This window comes from Kogia breviceps, chromosome 4, assembly GCF_026419965.1.
Source record: "Kogia breviceps isolate mKogBre1 chromosome 4, mKogBre1 haplotype 1, whole genome shotgun sequence".
In the NCBI taxonomy this organism is placed as follows: Eukaryota; Metazoa; Chordata; class Mammalia; order Artiodactyla; family Physeteridae; genus Kogia; species Kogia breviceps.
Genome location: NC_081313.1, coordinates 51,285,868 through 51,304,566, shown reverse-complemented (window position 1 = coordinate 51,304,566; position 18,699 = coordinate 51,285,868). Strand labels below are relative to the sequence as shown.

The 18,699-nt window shown below is 42.1% G+C and overlaps 1 protein-coding gene across 3 annotated transcripts in view; it reads right to left on the bottom strand.

The window, feature by feature from the left end:
- Window positions 1-17,379: 17,379 nt before the first annotated feature.
- CWC27 (CWC27 spliceosome associated cyclophilin) overlaps window positions 17,380-18,699 on the bottom strand; it is a 240,724-nt gene continuing 239,404 nt past the window's right edge. For all 3 annotated transcript variants that reach the window (XM_067031029.1, XM_059062304.2, XM_059062305.2), the window contains one exon: window positions 17,380-17,816. In XM_067031029.1, the coding sequence (XP_066887130.1) occupies window positions 17,654-17,816 (163 nt within the window). In that variant the 3' untranslated portion in view covers window positions 17,380-17,653. The remainder of the gene's footprint in view (window positions 17,817-18,699) is intronic.

The following is an 18,699-nucleotide window of genomic DNA, read 5'->3' as shown; positions in this document are numbered from 1 at the left end:
GCTTCTTGCTGTGGAGCATGGGCTCTAGGCATGCGGGCTCAGTAGTTGTGGCTCCTGGGCTATAGAGCACAGGCTCAGTAGTTGTGGTGCACGGACTTAGTTACTCACAGCATGTGGGATCTTTCCGGACCAGGGCTCGAACCCATGTCCCCTGAATTGGCAGGCGGATTCTTAACCACCGTGCCACCAGGGAAGCCCAGGGTGAAATTCTTAGTTTGGGTTTTTATGCTCCACCAAAAAACAATCCCAGGCAAACATGGGAAAGGGTTCAGTGTTGGTCTAACTGCTACCTGTACACCAGTAAAAATTGGAAACATCCTAAATGCCCATAAATAGAAATAATATTTATGTATCTAATAGTACATCCACTTAGGAGACTCGTTAGGAGCTTTACAGAAATGCTTGCTAATCCAAGTACATACAGCGTTTCTGTTAAAACATTAAGTTAAAAAAGTAGGATACAAAGTTATTTATTTGTAATACAACTGCAGCTGAGCAATGTTTTTTTTTTTCTTTTCAATATTTATTTATTTTGGTCATGCTGGGTCTTAGTTGAGGCAGGCGGGCTCCTTAGTTGGGCCATGTGCATTCTTAGTTGTGGCATGTACATGGGATCTACTTCCCTGACCAGAGGTCAAACCCGGGCTCCCTGCATTGGGAGGGTGGAGTCTTAACCACTGGGTTACCAGGAAGTCCCTGATCAGTGTTTAACACCAGAAAAACTTGCAAAAAAGAAAAAAGGCTGGAGAGAAATGCATCAAAATTGAACAGAGATTGAGCCCGCAGGGTGAGGCTTTGGTTGATTACTTTTCTCTTCATAATTTAACACCTTTTGAAATGAGCATGTCCTACTTTTATAATTATGAAAAAAAGACAGAAAACCTTGAACTTTTTCATTTAACCAAGTGGGCCGAAGCAATAAAGAGCAGAGGCTCTGTGACGGGGCACCAAGCGCTCCTGCCGGGCCGCAGAGCGGAGCTGGCTGTGGCCCTCTGGGCAGGTCGAGGTCCCCGGGACAGTCTCCGGGGTACAGGACCCTGTTCTGCTCAGGAGCCCTCAGAGAGACGAGCCTGTTTTATCTCTGAGCAGCGATGACGTCACCCTAGGAAAACCCGAAAGTGCCGATTAATCACGAAGTCAGGACTAATCCCTGAAAAGAACTCGGGTTGGGGTGAGACAAAAGGGTGCCCCACACGGATGGCGATGTCAGACGCCCCCGCGGAGCCGCAGGATGGGCCGCCACGCAGCTCAGCCTCCCCAAAGCTGCCCGCGGCGGCCTGCTCAGGAGCGTATGCGCAGCAGCCCGCAGGCCTCCCGCTCTCGCCGCCGGCTGGCCACCTGTTCGCTCCCGCGAGGCATGTTCGCTCAGTACTGCGACCGTTCTTGACTATCACCACGGTGGTGAGACAGTGGTTTCACCGAGATCTGCTGTAGTATTAGGGCCCCAAAGGGTAAATTACATCTTGGACCGTAATTGGAATGCACTTGGAGAGGGAGGCCGTTCTTATTTTTAAAGTTCAGGGTTTTATAGGCTTCTGTTTTAATGAGATCTGTATTATAGTTATATTATTCATGATTTTATTTTTATTAAAATTGTTTTAACGGTTTCAAACCGTTGTTGGCACGTTTTGTTAGCTGGTTGCTGGGAGATGGCAGGGCTCTGGAATCCAGAGCCAGGGTGCAGGCCTATGTTCCCCACTGGCCCTTGCAAGGAGCCACAGAAGCAAAAACAGAATGGGCACCTAGCAGCAATGTGGAACAGGGTTGCTGATCCCTGGAGAAGCCCTCTGAAGGATAATAAACCTTGGATCCCATCTGTTTTCTCCTTGGAGAAGCTCCTCACACTGGTCTTGCTAAAAGCTGTCTGTGTCCTCCAGGAGAAAAAGTGATCAAAGGACTGTAGGGGGTCTGAGATGTCAGGAAAGACACCTGGCAGTGAAATATGTTGTTCTTATGAATGGCTTTGTAAAAGCTTCTGAAAAGAATTCTGGTGAGGTGACACGCTTTTCAGGCCGGTCAAGCAAAGGACTCGAAGCGTTTTACGTGGGAAGCTCCTGGGCTCTGCTCAGAAGGAAACGCTAGGGAGAGTGCCCAGGAGCACATGGAGTGAGGGACGCCTCCATTTGCCTTCCCAGCGTTTCCTCTTACAGCAGATTCTTATACTAACTTGCCTTGTGCTCAGTCTTGAAGGAGCTCCCACTGGAGTCCCTGCAGCTCAGTGCCCCAGCTCCGCCATCCTGTGCTTGTTGTCTAGTTTATCAGGCAAATGTTAAACAGTGAATCACACTATGAACCACACCAGTGAGCAGGGTGTAGGCAAGTACCTGGAACCTGGGGATGAGTGGAGAGAGAGCTGGAGTTGGGGTCCAGGTGAGAAGCACTGGTACCCCCTTGAAAATACCCACAAACACAAATTGCCCTGCTGATTTGTTTTAATCATATCACAACTTGTCACAATCTATTTTCTTTCTTTCTCTCTCTCCTTTCTTTCTTTCCTTCTTTCTTCTTCTCCCTTCCCTCCCTCCCTCCTTCCTCCCTCTCTTTCTCTCTCTCTCTCTCTCTCTCTCTCTCTCACACACACACACACACACACACACACACACACACACACACACACACACAAAACAAAGGTCTCACTGGGGTTGCTTTATGAACTTCACCGGTTCACTTAGTGCTGCATCATGTTAGATTGCCTTGGCAGGGTGAAGGGTGTTTATCTGCTTTTGATCACTGTTGGCGTCTCAGGCCTTTACATCTTTTGACTTAGATCCGTTGTTCCACACTAGCTGCTACTGATTTCTACAACCCTGGTGCTCTCTTGATTATATTTCTATGATGCCTTTTCTGCCTCTTGGGCCCAAGGGGCTGGGGATGTGGAGGAGGGTTCCTAAGCCATAATCAGCAGCTTGAGTCCCTATGACCTGTTCGGAGCTCATAGTAACCAGAGTCAACAACTAACTGGGTTTGGGAGATACAGCAGTGGGTTTATGTAGCTCAGGAAAGATAATCCAGTTCCAAGGCATGGGAGGAACAGATAGGGATGTTTGGTGGCTGCTAAAATCAGAGCTTCTCAAACTGGGGTTATCATCAGAATTACCCAGGAAACTTAAAAATAGAGGCTTCCAGGGGCTGGGAGTGGGGCAGACATCTGTGGTTTTCAGAGCTCTTGGGTAATTCTGACACCAGATAAGGTAGGGCCCACTGGTTTATGGCTTGGGCTACTGTGAATCAGGGGCAGCGCTCAGCTTGGGCAACACAGTGTTTCTGGGGTGGGGTTGGTGGTCAGAAATAATGAGGTTCTGGAGATACATTTGGCCCAGTTTTCCAAAATTAGCCTTACTTTTGGGGATGACCTCAAGACTTGGGACACAGAGCCAAAGGGATCTGGGAGGAGGACAGAAGTACCTACTTCCTGAGTGACTAGGAGGCAAAGGTTTGCAGGTCTCTAAGCCCAGGGGAAGGGCATTCGGCGCAGGTCAAAGAAACACCAATCTTTTGAGGTAAACTATATGTCCAGATTACAGATGAGGAAATCAAAGCTCAGAGAGTTTAGGTGAATCATCTAAAGATTCCCAGCTATGGGCTTCCCTGGTGGCACAGTGGTTGGGAGTCCGCCTGCTGATGTGGGGGACGCGGGTTCGTGCCCCGGTCTGGGAGGATCCCACGTGCCACGGAGTGGCTGGGCCCGTGAGCCATGGCCGCTGGGCCTGCGCGTCTGGAGCCTGTGCTCCGCAATGGGAGAGGCCTGCGTACCGCAAGGAAAAAAAAAAAGATTCCCAGTTAGTTGGTGGCAGAGACAGAGCTTGAACTTTTGGCTGTTTGATTCCCAGGTGTGAGTTCTTTTGATGTCATATTTCCCATTTCAGAGGCCCTTTTAGTCCCAGAAAGGAGTTGAATACAAGTCGAAGAGTTGGGGTAGTGGTGGTGAGAGAAGTTTAGGGAGTGAATGATAGTCAATGCTAAAAGATGCAAAGAGCATTTATTTTAAAAACTCACATATTTGGGGTTGTTGTTTCAATTAGGTTCTTCATAGTCTGAGATTTTAGTATGTCCATGACATCTTAAAATCAACCTGAGTATTAGGTAGGGGGTATAATAAACCAAATCAGTGGAACCAGAGGATGATTAGGTTCTAAATTTTATTTTAATAAATAACTATTCCTACGTTTCCAGAATCATTTAAGAGGAAGCTGGTATAATTTTGTTGATATAGCACTCACATTCTAGCAGTGTCTCTAAAGTGCTCACCAACTTGGTTTGAGAAGGAGATGGCAGTGAGTTGGAGACCATGCCATACTTGTAACATGGGCTTGAGAGTCCAGTGAGGGAAAATTAAAGAAACTGACAAGGCACCCTTTGGAGGATGATGACAGAAATCCATGTATGAAAATAATCACACCTTAGGGATCTTGGAGGGTCTGCAAGCACTACCGATTACTCACCAGTTGTAAGATCTCCCAGCATTAATCCATTTTGGCAGCGGGAAGGATGTTACCAAATGACTACATTGCCTGTTCGCTTCTTCCAAACTCCTGGCTGGAAAAGAAAAATGAGTGAATATTCACTTTGGACGATGGAATTGTTTCCTGTATAGAGTCTACCTCATGGAGGTCCTTCAGGCAAGTAAGCCAGGATTTGAAATTTTATTTTTCTGTTGACCACATTCCAACAAATTCTGAAGCATCTAAATCCTATCTTGGAGGCATTTTCCTTAAAGTTTAACCAGACTCATGTCAGGCCAGTGACCACCGAGGTTATTTTTTAGCCTTATATTTTAAACATTATGGAAATGTCAAAGTTGGCCCCATCGTATTGGATGAGAAGGGGGAAAAAAACTTCTTGGTCTTGAAGGTGCCATAACATTTTTAGGTCAATGTTTACTTAACTTCCAGCGCATAAGATTGTTGGAAAAAAGTGCACTTGCAGAAAAACAAAATAAAACAAATTTTTTCCCCCTATTGGTGGGAGACATTTTACTTAGAAACAGTAAGGATGATGTGGGATAGAAGGCAAGGGGAACTGCATTCAGGTGCATGCAGGTGCTAGAAGAATTCTTTGGCCACCACAGATTTTGAAATGGCTCCTCTTCTTCAGGTGGTATTTGATGGGATTGTCATAAAAAAAAAAGCCCCATTATTAACTAATAAACCTCAGGAGGCACTGAGTGTCTTGGATGTTTAAAGGAATGAAAGAGAGACAGAGAGAGGTAAGTGTACCATCCTAGCATATTACTAACCCTTGTCAGCAGAGAGGAGGTTTTCTTTGAAGAGAGGCACTAAACACATTTTCACATTATGCCTACAGAGAGGGTTCACCCAGGAGCCAAAGGCAGGTTATGCACCACATCAGAATGTCATCCAGGAACACGATCTTCTCTCAGCTCAGTAGGTCATGAGGACCTCATTCTTAAACCTGGGAGTGTCATCAGCCTGTGGAGAGACACTCTGGCTACTCATACAGCTCACAGGCCTGGGAAGAGTGTCTTTGTTCTACGTCTTACTGGGTGGCCATTGAATTGTAAGCCTGGTGAAGAACCATTTTCTTCAAAGTGTTGCAGACAGTTGGGGGCCAGAGGCAGAGGGCTGTGGTCCTGGACAGTGATGCTCAGAAGTCTGTTTAGTTACTGTAGAGTCTGAACTTCCAGACAGATCTATTTCCCAAACAAGCCGTGGGCCTCTGCAGGTGAGATGGAACATCAGATGGCCCAAGTCATAGATTACTGTCTTGTCACTAAATCTACTAGCCTGTGCCCCAAGTTTTACAGGAAAACAAGTGTTTGCTGTGGGAAACAGTGAGGTGGTATAGGCTACGTCATATGGAACAGGCAGCACTTTTAGCTTCCACCTGTTAAATGCCTTGGCTTCAAAGACCATTTTATCTCAGGAAGTATTGACCAGATTCCTCAGAGCTAGAGTCTAAGAACAGAGTCCACAGAAAAGAGGAGCAGCACTAGAACTGCTGGTAGGAAAGGGAGAGTCAGGCTTATGAGGTGGGAGGAGAGAGTTCCAAGAAGGCAGTGTTACTGGACCCTGTCTAGTCAGGCCACAACAAGGGTCCTGCCGCCCAGTGTTGTTTGAGCCCGTAGAAGGAGACCAAGTTCGGTTCAGAAGCAAAGCAAAGCTTTCTTCTTTCATCAGAGGATGGAGAGGTGGACGCTTGGGCTCTAGAGCACAGGTTGTAGGCGGGGCTGCTTCATGGGGATCTCATCAGCAGGGAAGGGAGCGGGCAGGGTTCTCACCACCTGGAGCAGCTGTGGCTCAGGCTCCAGATCACAGTGCCTGGTGCAGCTTCTCCAGTCATGGTCCGCTGCCGCCATCTTGAATTGAGGTGTTGTGTGCAGTGCTTCTCCACACAGCTCACCAAGCTGGGGTGTTAGCACAGTGGTTCTGCGCTGGGAACTCTAATCCAATGTGTTAGGTGCAAGGCCTCTGCTTACAACCCCCTGCAGGCAAGGAAACTAGACTAAGCACAAGATAAGAGGTTAGACCTTATCCCCTGGATTCCATCTTATATTTTCCAGGGACCCCAGTGGGCTTTAGATTTGAGTTTGGCTGGAAGAATATCATGGATGATCTTCGAGAAAGCAGTTTTGTAGAGTTTCTGTAGGACTCTAGAGCCTTTGGGCTGGGCTTGCGAATGGAGAGGGCTGACAGTGAAGGGGGTGAGAGAAGGGGCTGTCACGTACAGCTGTGCTGTTGAGGTTTGCACAAGGGTACCACATCACGGGGGATGTAATTCACATCATAAGCAATATAGGTTTGACACTTGTTATGGTGATTTTTCCTGCAGATGTGATAAAGTATCTTGTTCAAAGAAACTCAGTATGTTATCACAGTTTTCTGACATATGGAAGTAAAGTGTCTTGAGGAATGAGTGCCTTTTTCTAATTCACACAGAGGCACCAAATGGGCTAGCAATGGCCCTGAGGAAAAAAGCATGTTACTGTAAGCCATTGTATACCATAAATGATATAATTTTTTGTTTGTTTGTTTTTGTTTTTGTTTTTCGGTACGCGGGCCTCTCATTGTTGTGGCCTCTCCCGTTGCGGAGCACAGGCTCTGGACATGCAGGCTCAGCGGCCATGGCTCACGGGCCCAGCCGCTCCATGGCATGTGGGATCTTCCCGGACCGGGGCACGAACCCGTGTCCCCTGCATCGGCAGGCGGACTCTCAACCACTGCACCACGAGGGGAGCCCCATAAATGATATTAAAGCAGTAGAATCAGTGAAATACTCTAAAGAGAATTTGTTTATTTCTTACCCTTATCAATATGGTGGTTGAGATGGAGGCACTGAAGGTTAGTATTTTTATGTGGAGGATAAAAGAAGATCATTGGAAATGAATCTTTCTTTGTTTTAACCTGTATCAGAATGCAAGGACTTTTTATGTTCTGAAAACTCCTAAGGGTTTTCTTTTGCAATCCTAGCTTGTCCTGACTCCTTCGCACGAGGGTATGAGACCATTTCCCATGGTTGCTAGATGAGATTTGAAAGTGGCAGGAGAATGGAAAGTGGGAAAGAATCACTACTCAAGTCAAAACCACTTGGGTTACATGTGAAACCCTTGATTGTTTCAAAAGCATCATTCAAAGCACAATAAAAGTAAGTTTGACTTTTAATCGTTACACCTTAGGTAATGAAGGGCCTCTAATAAAATTCTCCCAATTTATTCTTTTTCCTATATCCTTGGGAAAAGATTTAGGTGAGTGAGTTGAGTTTAAGGCAAATGGAGCCATAGCACCAGGAAAAAAAAAATCGACTAATCTTTCTTGTAGTAGAGTTAGTACTGCCAAAAAAGGGGTACCTAAGCGATTATATGTAGAGAACAAACACTCTAATCTTGATGTTATGATGGGGGACATTTCACTGATTAACTTTTTGAATAACTAGTTTGCTATCTACTAACTTTGAAGTATTTCTTACAAAAAGATGGCTGTGGGAAGGTTTTATTCAGACACACCTGGATAAATCACCCATTGTTTCAGTGAACCCAACTGTTTTTTCTATCTGATAAATAAGTGACTCACTTAGCCTTGGAGCACTAGAAAGACTTACCAAGACCATTAATTACATTTTCCCATCATGTAAACATTTGTGTCCGGGAAGGTCTGTAGTGGGCAGTGCTGTGAATTGAGAACAGACAAGCTGTCCTATTTGTCTTCTGGGCTTCTAGGTTGACTGCATAGGTGTGCTTGACTTTATGCAGTTTTTATGAAAAATTCTGCATATCAAAGAACACAGTGAATTTACATAGGAGTTTACTACATAAAGGAAAGATGAAGGGATATGTAAGAAAAAAAAATTTTAATCTGTTTTACCATTTTAGATTTGCATTTCCAAAGGATGCTTTTCATTCTATAGCTTTCCGTTTTAGGGCAGGATCTAAGTCTGATTTTCAGAAAACAGTCATCAGAATTAGTTGGGGGAGCTTGTTAAAAATCAAACAGAAAAACTAACAGATTTTTGGGCTCCCACCCCAGATCAACAGACTTGTCATTTCTGAGGCCTGGGAAACTGATTTTAACAAGTTTCCTGACCCCCCCACCTCCCCCAGGGTGATATGGAACATGTTAATTTATTTATGGTCTCACATTCTGTGTTGTTTCTCTGGTCGGGGGAGGGGGAAGGGGAAGGGCGGGGGGGGGGGGGGGGGGGGGGAGTGGAGAGAAAGAGATTGATTGATCCTCAGTTTTGTTCCAAACCATGAACAAAGAGAGTAACCTCTGTTGAAGGTTCCTTCCCTCCTGAAATGAACAAGGAAGCAGTTGAAGAAACCCCCATTGTGTCTGTAAAGGGCACATAACTGGTTGTGTGGGCTGATAATATTTGAAAATGCAAATTTGCAAAATGATGACTTGCATGGATATTTAGAATTTTTTTTACTAAGTGGGAGTACACAATCATAGTTCGCATCCTAGTAAATTAGAATTTGTGACTATTTATAAATAAATATAAACTCGATTCTTGTCTAATAAGATATTTGGAATTTTAAAATATCTGCAAAATATCCAAGCCAAGAGTTGAACATTCCAAGGTTTCATAAATTAGGATTTAAAAAAATATGTAAGTTCTTGAATTCGGCCATTAATTGTGCCTGTTAACAGGCTTTTATAATGCTAACTAGGTAATATAGGTACTATATAATTTCTCTGAATCTCATCTCATCTAATTTATTCATACCCCTGTACATGTTAGTTTACATTATATGCTGTATAAAAGCAAATGTCATTACAATATTGTCTTTTTAGACTTTTCACTGAAATTGTGTCTACCTGACAATCTGAATCTAGCATTCTCAACCCCTTCATGAAATTGGACTTGAAGGGAAATCAACTTAGGTGGCTAAAATGAATAGGAAACCTTTCATGAGAGTTGTGTTTGTGGTCTCCAAGTTCTCCCTGCCTGTGGGCCTGGCTCTGGACTCTGGATGGAGGTTGAGGGGAGGGGTCTCTTGTGGATTCCTTCTTGGTTTACTACTGTAGTGAGGCTGACAGCAGCTGCTTTCCCAGGCCCAGAGGCTTCCAACCTTGGGGTGATGTGCAGTTGCACTCCCTTGTCTAGCCCATCATGACTTCCTGTTCTTTTACTGTAATGTTTTTCAGATCCGTTCCTTCCTGTTGCTTTCCCAAGCCTGATTCTGGTCCAGGCTCTAATTACCTCACACACACCTGCACTCTATTCACATCCTCTTTCCTGTCTACAACTTTTCCTCTCACCATATTTTTTTTCACATAGTTGTTAGAATCCTCTTCCTTAAGCATCATTTTCATCACACTCCTCCAGCAGCTTCCAACTGCATCAAATCCAAGCTCCAGGTCCTCTCTCATTGCCTGGACCATTATCTCCTTTATAGCTGGACTCCACTCCAGCCAAGCAAACGTCCTGACACTGTCTATACAATGCTACAACATATAGTTAATTCAGTCAGCTCTGTCAGATCTTCAGTTAATCATCTGTATGTTTTGTCTACAAGACGCCAAACATCTGGATTGACTGAAGAAATCTATGTTGATTTTTTTTTTTTTAAAAACTCAGTTGACCAGATGTTTTGGCATTACGTAGACACATCACTGTCTCCTACATTTGTCTTAATGGCTTGTCCATATAACGTACTTTTCACCTGGAACAGGACCTGTCTCCTCGATGCCATGTTCTCCCTTCCTTCCAAATTATGGTCAGAATTCCCTCCGCCACAAAGCAGTTCTAGATTAATCCCACTAAACCACGATCTTGGTTCCTTCTAGCACTCACTCAGTTTTTACATATGTAATTCTTTTCAACTGAAATCACTGTGCTGTGTTTTTATTTTGAGGTGTTAGCCTCCTTCTCTACCTACTGGATTATAAACTCTATAGGTATATTAGAGGTGTATTGTAAAACAATCTGGTTTGTGTAGCAAGAGGCATGGTAGTCTAGTGATCAGCTGAAACTCTGGATTCAGTCTTGTTTTAAATTCTAGCTGCTTTGCTTCCTGTGTGACCTGGACAAATTATTTAACTTTGCTAAGCCTCAAGTCTCCTCCTCATTTGTAAAATGGAGATAATAATAGAGCCTACCTCATAGAGTTGTTTATGAGGATTAAAAGGATTAATAAAGTGCTTAGAAGAGTGTCTGGCATAAAGTAAGTATCTGTTAAATGTTAGCTCCTATCATTATAAGCTTTGTAAAAGCTTGGTTTTCTTGTTTATTCCTTCTTTAGTCTGTGACAGGTAGGTAGGTAAGGCAGCTGATATTGTTCCCATGTGAGAGAGGAAAAAACTGATATTAAGAGGTTATATAGGGCTTCCCTGGTGGTGCAGTGGTTGAGAATACGCCTGCCGATGCAGGGGTCACGGGTTCGTGCCCCGGTCCGGGAAGATCCCACATGCCGCGGAGCGGCGGGGCCCGTGAGCCATGGCCGCTGAGCCTGCGTGTCCGGAGCCTGTGCTCCGCAACGAGAGAGGCCACGACAGTGAGAGGCCCGCGTACCACAAAAAAAAAAAAAAAGGTTATATAGTTTTTCTGTTAAAGCAGTTGCATGTCTGAAGCCTTATAGCCTTGTGTTCTACACATTGCATGTTGGCCCTCAGTCCTTTCTAGTCTCAGGAATTAGAATATTGCTTTCTATAAAGAGCAGGTACTCAAGGAAGCCATATAGGTGTAAATGTGTTTTCCTACAGACCAGAGGTTTTCCCAAAATGGTCTTTGGATCTGTGCCCACCTGTGACAAAGTAGCTTATGTTAAAATGAGAAAAAGACAATGTAGTAAGGTTTTCTAAAGCTAAATTTATTCAAATGTTAGAGCTGTTTCTGAACTGAAGTTATATCCTTCCTTCATTTTTAGTGTAAAAATGTCCTAACTTTATGAAATGATGGTAATATTAAGTGATAAAATATGGAATAACACTATATTGGATCTTGTTTTTTCACGGGGGGGATATACTGGTTTATTTATTCATTCAACAAATATTTATTAAGTGTCTACTCTTTGCTAGGCAGGGTTCTAGGCACTGGATCAACAGTAAACAAAACTGACAAAAATCCTTGTCCTCGTGGAGGGCATTCTATGGTGGGAGGTGAATGATAAACAATAAGTAATTAACATGTGTAAGGCTCGGTTTCCTCATCTGTAAAATGGTAACAAGGGTCCATACCTACTTCATAGGGTTGTTTGTAAGAGTTAAATAAGTTAATAAGGCAGAGTGCTTAGGAGTTCATAGTGCCATTGAATATAACTAGAGAGGGAGATTGAGAGAGACTGAGAATGTGGGGTGGGGATGGGCTGCAATTTTAAAGTAGAGTGGTTACTGTAGGCCTTCTGGAGAAAGGGCCATTTGTGCAGACTTGAAAGAGGTGTGGGAGTCGGCCATTTGGACCTCTGGTGGATGCGTATTCCAGGTAGAGGAATTGGCCAGTGCAGAGCACCTGAGATCGACCACACCTAGCTCATCTGATGAAGCGCTGGACAGTTGGTGTGGCTAGTACAGTGAGTGATGGGGAGTGTAGTAAGGGAGGAGGTCAGAGATTGAGGGGAGGGTGTGGTGATTATCTAGAGCCTCATAGGCCGTTGTGAAGATGTGGGCTTTTCCCGTGAGCGAAATGGGGAGCCATTGAAGGGTTTTGAGCAGAGAAGTATAACAATGTGATTTATGTGTTAAGAGGTTTCACTTGGCTGCTATGTTGTTAATAAATTTAGGGAAATAAGTGTGAAAGCAGGGAGACTGGTTATGGTGCTTTTATAAATAGCAGTCCACATGAAAGCTGATGGTCCTTTTGACCAGGGTGGTAGCAGTGGGAAGTGGTAAATAATGGTGAAATTCTGGATATATTTCAAAGGTAGAGCCAACAGATTATCATAACAGACTGGGTATAGGGTGTGAGATGAAGACTGGAATCCAAACTATTTGGCCTGAGTAACTAGAAAAGTGGCATTGCCAATAGGGAAAATGGGGAAAAGTGCAGGTGAAGCAGGTCTGGTGGAGGAAGGGCTAGGACGTGTAGGTGAGTTCAGTTTTGGACATGTCAGGTTTGATGGGACATGAAATCCACGTGATGGACATTAGGAAACTTCACTCTGAAATGGACCTAGGTCTCACAAAATAACATGTATAACTTTTCTAAATTAATTCAAAAATCACTTGTTGAATTCTTTAGTTGCTTGGGAGATAGTACCCATTCTTAGTCTATTCATTTACACCAATAATATAGTAAAAGTTTAGAACAGAGATAAAGTGGTCACATTCCTCTCACTCTGAATAAAATATTTCCTCAAAAATTGCAAATTAAAGAACAGTTTACTCACATCATACGAAAAAGAGGTAATTCACAAATTTTAAGTTTATTCATAACTGTTGAGAACTAGCCATAGAATATATACTGCTTTAGTCATTTATTTTCTATACATGAAGCCCTTCATTTCAAATATATTGTTATTAAAACACTTGAATAATAAAGCTCCAACTAGATTAGTTAGAAAATAAATGGGAAAGTCACTTAAGAGTTTTCTGCTCTCAAAATTATCCTGATTATTAAAAAGTTCTGGAACTGCAGCAATGATTATCATTTCTGGCATCATGGAATGAGAAAATAACAATTTTCTAAAAGACAAATAACACCTTCTTTTTTTTTTTTTTTTTTTTTGTGTGTGTGTGGTACGCGGGCCTCTCACTGTTGTGGCCTCTCCCGTTGCGGAGCACAGGCTCCCGACGTGGCAGGCTCAGCGTCCACGGCTCACGGGCCCAGCCGCTCCGCGGCATGTGGGATCTTCCCGGACCGGGGCACGAACCTGTGTCTCCTGCATTGGCAGGTGGATTCTCAACCACTGTGCCACCAGGGAAGCCCAGAACACCTTCTTTTTGACTGGTGCTTTGAAGAAAGCCTCCCGAAGATGTTTTTGCTGATCAAGTAACATGAATTAATATCATGATCTAAACTGAAAGGAATAATCCCCAGCAGATGTGGAAGAGAGAGACCAGATTCCTGTCTGCATTTCACTTAGAAGCCAGTCTTCCCTCCAGGTAGGATTCTCCATCCCTAACCCAAAATATCTTCCAAAAAAATATAAATGATGGATTTGTACATTATCACTTACAGAGAATAATTCAAAGCACTATAATTACATCTCCTTCCTTTCTCCCCCCTCTTTTCTTTTCTGTGAGATTTGGACTAAACTGAGGCAAAAAGGTGAGCGGAGGGAAAGAAAAATAAATGTGAGCCAGTGACTTTGGAAAACTCCCTCAACAGAGAATCTAAAGGTGCAAACTAGTCATAAAAAGCATAGGGTGCAGATGTTGCTGCAATTTAGAACTTCACCAAATTGTCTGAAGTAATCACATAAAAGAGAAATACTCTTGAAGGCTGTCATCTTGGAAAAAGGTTAAAAACCTTTGTGAGTTCTTTAGTGCCAGTGCAAGAGCTACTACATACGCTTTTAGCTAGCAATGAAACAGAATGGGAAAAATAACCAGTTGTATCCTGGAGCTACCTTTGGTGGCTTGAAATCAGTCATGGTGAGAGTATTTACACCACAAAAGTCAGCAAATGATGCAAATCAGAGCTTTTCTTGCTTTTTGTTTTTTTAGGGAGCCAGTTTAGCTGTGCACCACTGAAAACTCTGCACAGGGATTAGCACAACCCTTAGCACCTGTGACAAAGATGTTCGAGTATAGCTTTGTCAAGGAAGATTTGGGGGAATAAATGAGTATTCTTTCTACAAGCAGGGGACTTCTAATACCCATCTCAGTAAGATTTGGTGTTTTATTTCTCTAGGAATTCAGATTTCATCGAATCCTTATTAGAAAGGACTTCTTTAAAATATGGCTCCTGTTTCACCTCTCTTCATTAAAAGCTAAAAGAAAGGAGATAAAATATATGTGCGACAGGAAAACCTCCTGGTCTCTAGTAAGCAGAAGTGGTACCCCATGATAAGCTGTATAGAGTCACTGGAAAGGAGTCAAAGCCATAGAGAAACCAGACCTTTTTTTTTTTTTTTTTTTTTTTTTGTGAATGACAGTGTTAAAGAATGTAACCCCTCTTAACTTCTCTACACCCCGTACATACAAATTGCTTATACTGATACAACCCTCAATGGTAACTCACTTCACACATCCATTTTCTTTCTTGTTATCGCCAAGATTAAACAGCATGTTGGGGCAATATTCTGCATTTATCTAACCTTTTCCATTCAGGCCACAGTGATACAACAGCACAGGTTTATGTACCTCACACGTCAGATCCTATCAAGAGACTTGGTAGTGACAGTTTGATAAGGACACCATAGCTTATTGAACTTGTTCTAAAAACAACAGCAGCAAACCACTCATCTCCTCACACTTTTTAATGACCTTTTTCTATGGTGTCCCCATTTTTAGATGCAGCAGATGCATTACTGACTGCGTGGCCACAGAGCATATGGAGAGCTGAGGGCATGTGATAATGTGTGTTTTGATATTATACCATTAAAAATTCTAGAGCGATCTGCATTTCTTCAATTACCTATGGAGAAAGAACAGGTTTAGAGTTAATTTTAACTTTCACCTCACTGACAGCTTCAACCAAAGTGAAAAAATGGCTTGTCAGAAAATGAGAAAAAAAAATTGCCAGGAGTTGTTTTTCTCTCTGTTCTCCACAATGCCCAGCATCACCACAGATAACAAAGGAGACGGCTACCGGACTTCACTGTTCCAGGATAACATCGCTAGGGCAAGTACATAGAGAAAAATAAATCCAAATAAATATAAAATTAGAATGAACTATACAGGCTAATTTTCTTACGTTTTCTCTTTTTTTGGTCTTTGAACTCATTTTATTTCTTTTTTGCAATTCACATGGCCCCAAAACGTTCCTGTGACATTTCCAAAGATTTTACTATAAGCACATTTAATACTATATATGACAGATAATTTAATCATGTTCTTAAGCTTTTAAAAAACTGTTATTGCTATTACTCAGTTAAATTCAAAATGAGTTTTATTATCATGGTGAAATTCTGTAAGTTTTATTATCATGGTAAGATTCTAATCTCTGTAGAATTTCAGATCTTTCTGCTCCTTGCAATTTAAAGCAGGATGAGGAGAATTCAGTCAACCTGTTTTAATTGTGTCATTCAGTTATCTTTTTAAACCTATAAATACTAGTCTTCTGGTTGTGCCCTAGAGGCCTGTGGTTCCCTCTGTTTTAGGGATAAAACCACACTGTTTTAGGTGGACACAGTCTTGGAGGAATGGTAGAGAAACCTACAGGGTACTTCAATACAAACAGATCCAGTGGTAATACTTTTCACAGTAAACAACAGAGACTTTGTGAGTTTAGAAAACAACATTTTGCTTTGTGAACATCTGTAATACAATTGATATTACAGCGGTGAGGGAAAGATAGAGCACATTTCCAAACACTGGCTTATTTTTTGGTGGCTTAGCATCTGTTCCCCAGAACACCTTTATCATATCCCTCTCTTCCTCTTTGGAACTTTCTCCTACTTCTGAAGCAAAAAAGAAAGGGGGTATCCTTCTGTCTTCTCACCTCAGGTTCTAGATGTGATCATAAAGAACAAATTATGAAATATTTCAGGCATACCAAAGTGTAAAGAAAATCATATAATGAGGCTTGACTACCCAACATCTAAAGAAATAAACACAAATGAAGTCCCTGTGTGTTCCTTCTGCCTCCCCAGAGGTAACCACTAGTTTTTATACTTTTGGTACATGTATACATCTGTAAACAATATATGACGGTGAGTTGTGTGTTTTAAATTTTTATATAGGAGGTTGCCTACTCCTCATTATTTTTAAGATAAACTAATACACAACTCTGGTTTATTACTCTTCACCGCTTACAAAGTATTCCATAGCATGGATGTATAATAACTTATTTATCTACTCTTAGGTTGAGGCTTCAACGTATATTTAGTACAGGTCCCCTTGAGCGATGTGTGAGAATTTCTTTAGGCAACAGACCTAGGATTAGAAATTTTGGATCACTGGATATGAACATTTTTAACTTCACTAAATATTGCCAGTCTCCAAAAATTGGATCACCAGCAGTGAAGCCAGCGGTCTGTTTAACAAGCCCTCTATGATCAAAGTTTCAGATTCATTAGTCTGGATGGGGATAATGGTGGGGAGCAGTATGGCAGGAATTTGAATTTCTAACATGGCCGTCAGTGATGTTGCTGCTCTAGTGTAGTGTCTGGGGCTACGTTGTGAGAGCAAGCGCTATAGAGAAAGCCTGTTGGATTCCATTTCAAAAGAGAGAGCTGATGAGACACTACCTGAAAAGACGTGGCTGGTGAGGTTTTACTAGGTAACTGGAAGTTAACCTGTGGTATAATCTTGGCATTCAGATTCTAGAAAACACTGACTAAATAGTACAGATAATATATAGTAAATAACCAGCATGACTGATGGTCATAAAAGGCTAAATTCTTAATGAGTTCTATTGCCAGGATGGGACCTCTGCATGTGCTCTGGCTGTTGCTGTGCTGAGAAGGGCAGAGGAGTTGAGCAGGTAGCCTGGGGTCAGGCCAGGGTGTGCAGTAAGCTTGGCTGACATTACTTAGTGTGTTATTGTCTTGACTGCATCAGTTAAACCCAGGCATTGGCCTAGATGCAGGCGTGAACATTCACTTAGGGGTTCCTTAAGATTTAAGGCTATTGAGTCTTACTGATTTGGCTATTTTTAGATATTTATATGCAAAACAAAACCATCAATCTTTATATTACATAATTTAAAAATCGTATTTCAAAGTTAGTGCTGTGGTAACAGAATGCCAAAGAGGTTTCCCTTAAATATTCTTTTAAATATTCTTTCTGTAAAGATGTCTTATAAAAAATCTTGAAAATGAAGCCTTCACATATTTTAGGGTAAAAAGATAACAAACAGATTTGTACATTCTGCAAATGGTTAACATGTAAACTAGAAGGAAAGTGATTTTATTTCAGATTTAGCAATATAAAAGGTCAATTAGGGGAAAAAAAACATGTACCAGTAACCAAAAGCATTTGCTTACATCATTCCACAATTTACATAACAAGACAATTGTTTTTCAAAACCAGACAACAAGTTCAAAAATGCTTCTTTTCACACCCTTAAGTGACGCTGTTGGGAACAATGGCTATTTTAAGGCCATTTATTGCGGCACATTTCCAGCTAGTTCTGGTTTATCATTACTCTCATTTTATCTTCTTTCTTTTTTCTCTCTCATCAGCTTTTTGCTTTCTTCCCTTCTTCTTTTATTCACTGGATTCCGAGGATCATAGATTTCAAATGTGTCTGAATCTTGCATGCTTGCATCTTTCACTTTTCTGCTTTTATCCTCAAACTGAAGTACATGCGACATCCTAAAGTGGGAGAGAGATGGTTCACTGATTTTTGCATGAGAAGTGAAAGTAGAAATTCTACACTACACTTGTCTTGGCATGATGAACCAAAAGGGTACAAAACACCAAGATGGGTCTATATTGTTTACTGGTGCTTATACCACATGGAAGCCAACTTCTCAGAAAACACTTAAATTTGAAAAACATGTCTGGAGTTTGTTTTGTTGGTTTGTATTTCTAGTAGTGAGTCTCTTTGCTTCAGACTTCACTCGAGGTTCCTTTCCTGATGGGAGGTTAAAAGAGTTCTACCCAGAAGTCTTCCTTCAACTAAACTCAGAGAACATTCTTCCAGCTTCCTTTAAAGAGCACACTCAGCCAGGTTGCAGAGCAAAACTCCCGACATTAAAACAGCCCTATTGGATTTTGTTTTGTTTTCAGTAGTTAAATGGGTCAAGTAGGGAATGTGTTCAGAAAATTCCTGTTCAGATGGTGTTATGAATCCCTTTTCTGGGGAATTGCTGAGTTTAACAAATTTTTTGTACAAAAAGAAACTGAGCTTTTGGCACGGCTCCATGGACTAATTTCCTCCTCCTACTGTTGATTACAGCAAATCTAACCACCCTGCTTTCCTACTTTATCAAATGCTTACTGGTCTTAAGGTCTCAACATGTGCTTGAATCCTAAGTGCTTGTAAGCTGGCTATGCTTAGCAGCAGAGAAATATGTAAGTGATTAGCTCTGCCCCGCATTAGGAGGTGCCGGGAATAAACAGGGAGGTCCCAAAACCAGATTCTAGGGCAGGTGAATGAATTTGGAAAGAGGAAAGTTCAGTTTTTATATATAAACAAAACTACTAAGGCTTTCCCCACTAAATATTTAAGCAATTTTATTCCATTTAATTTTAT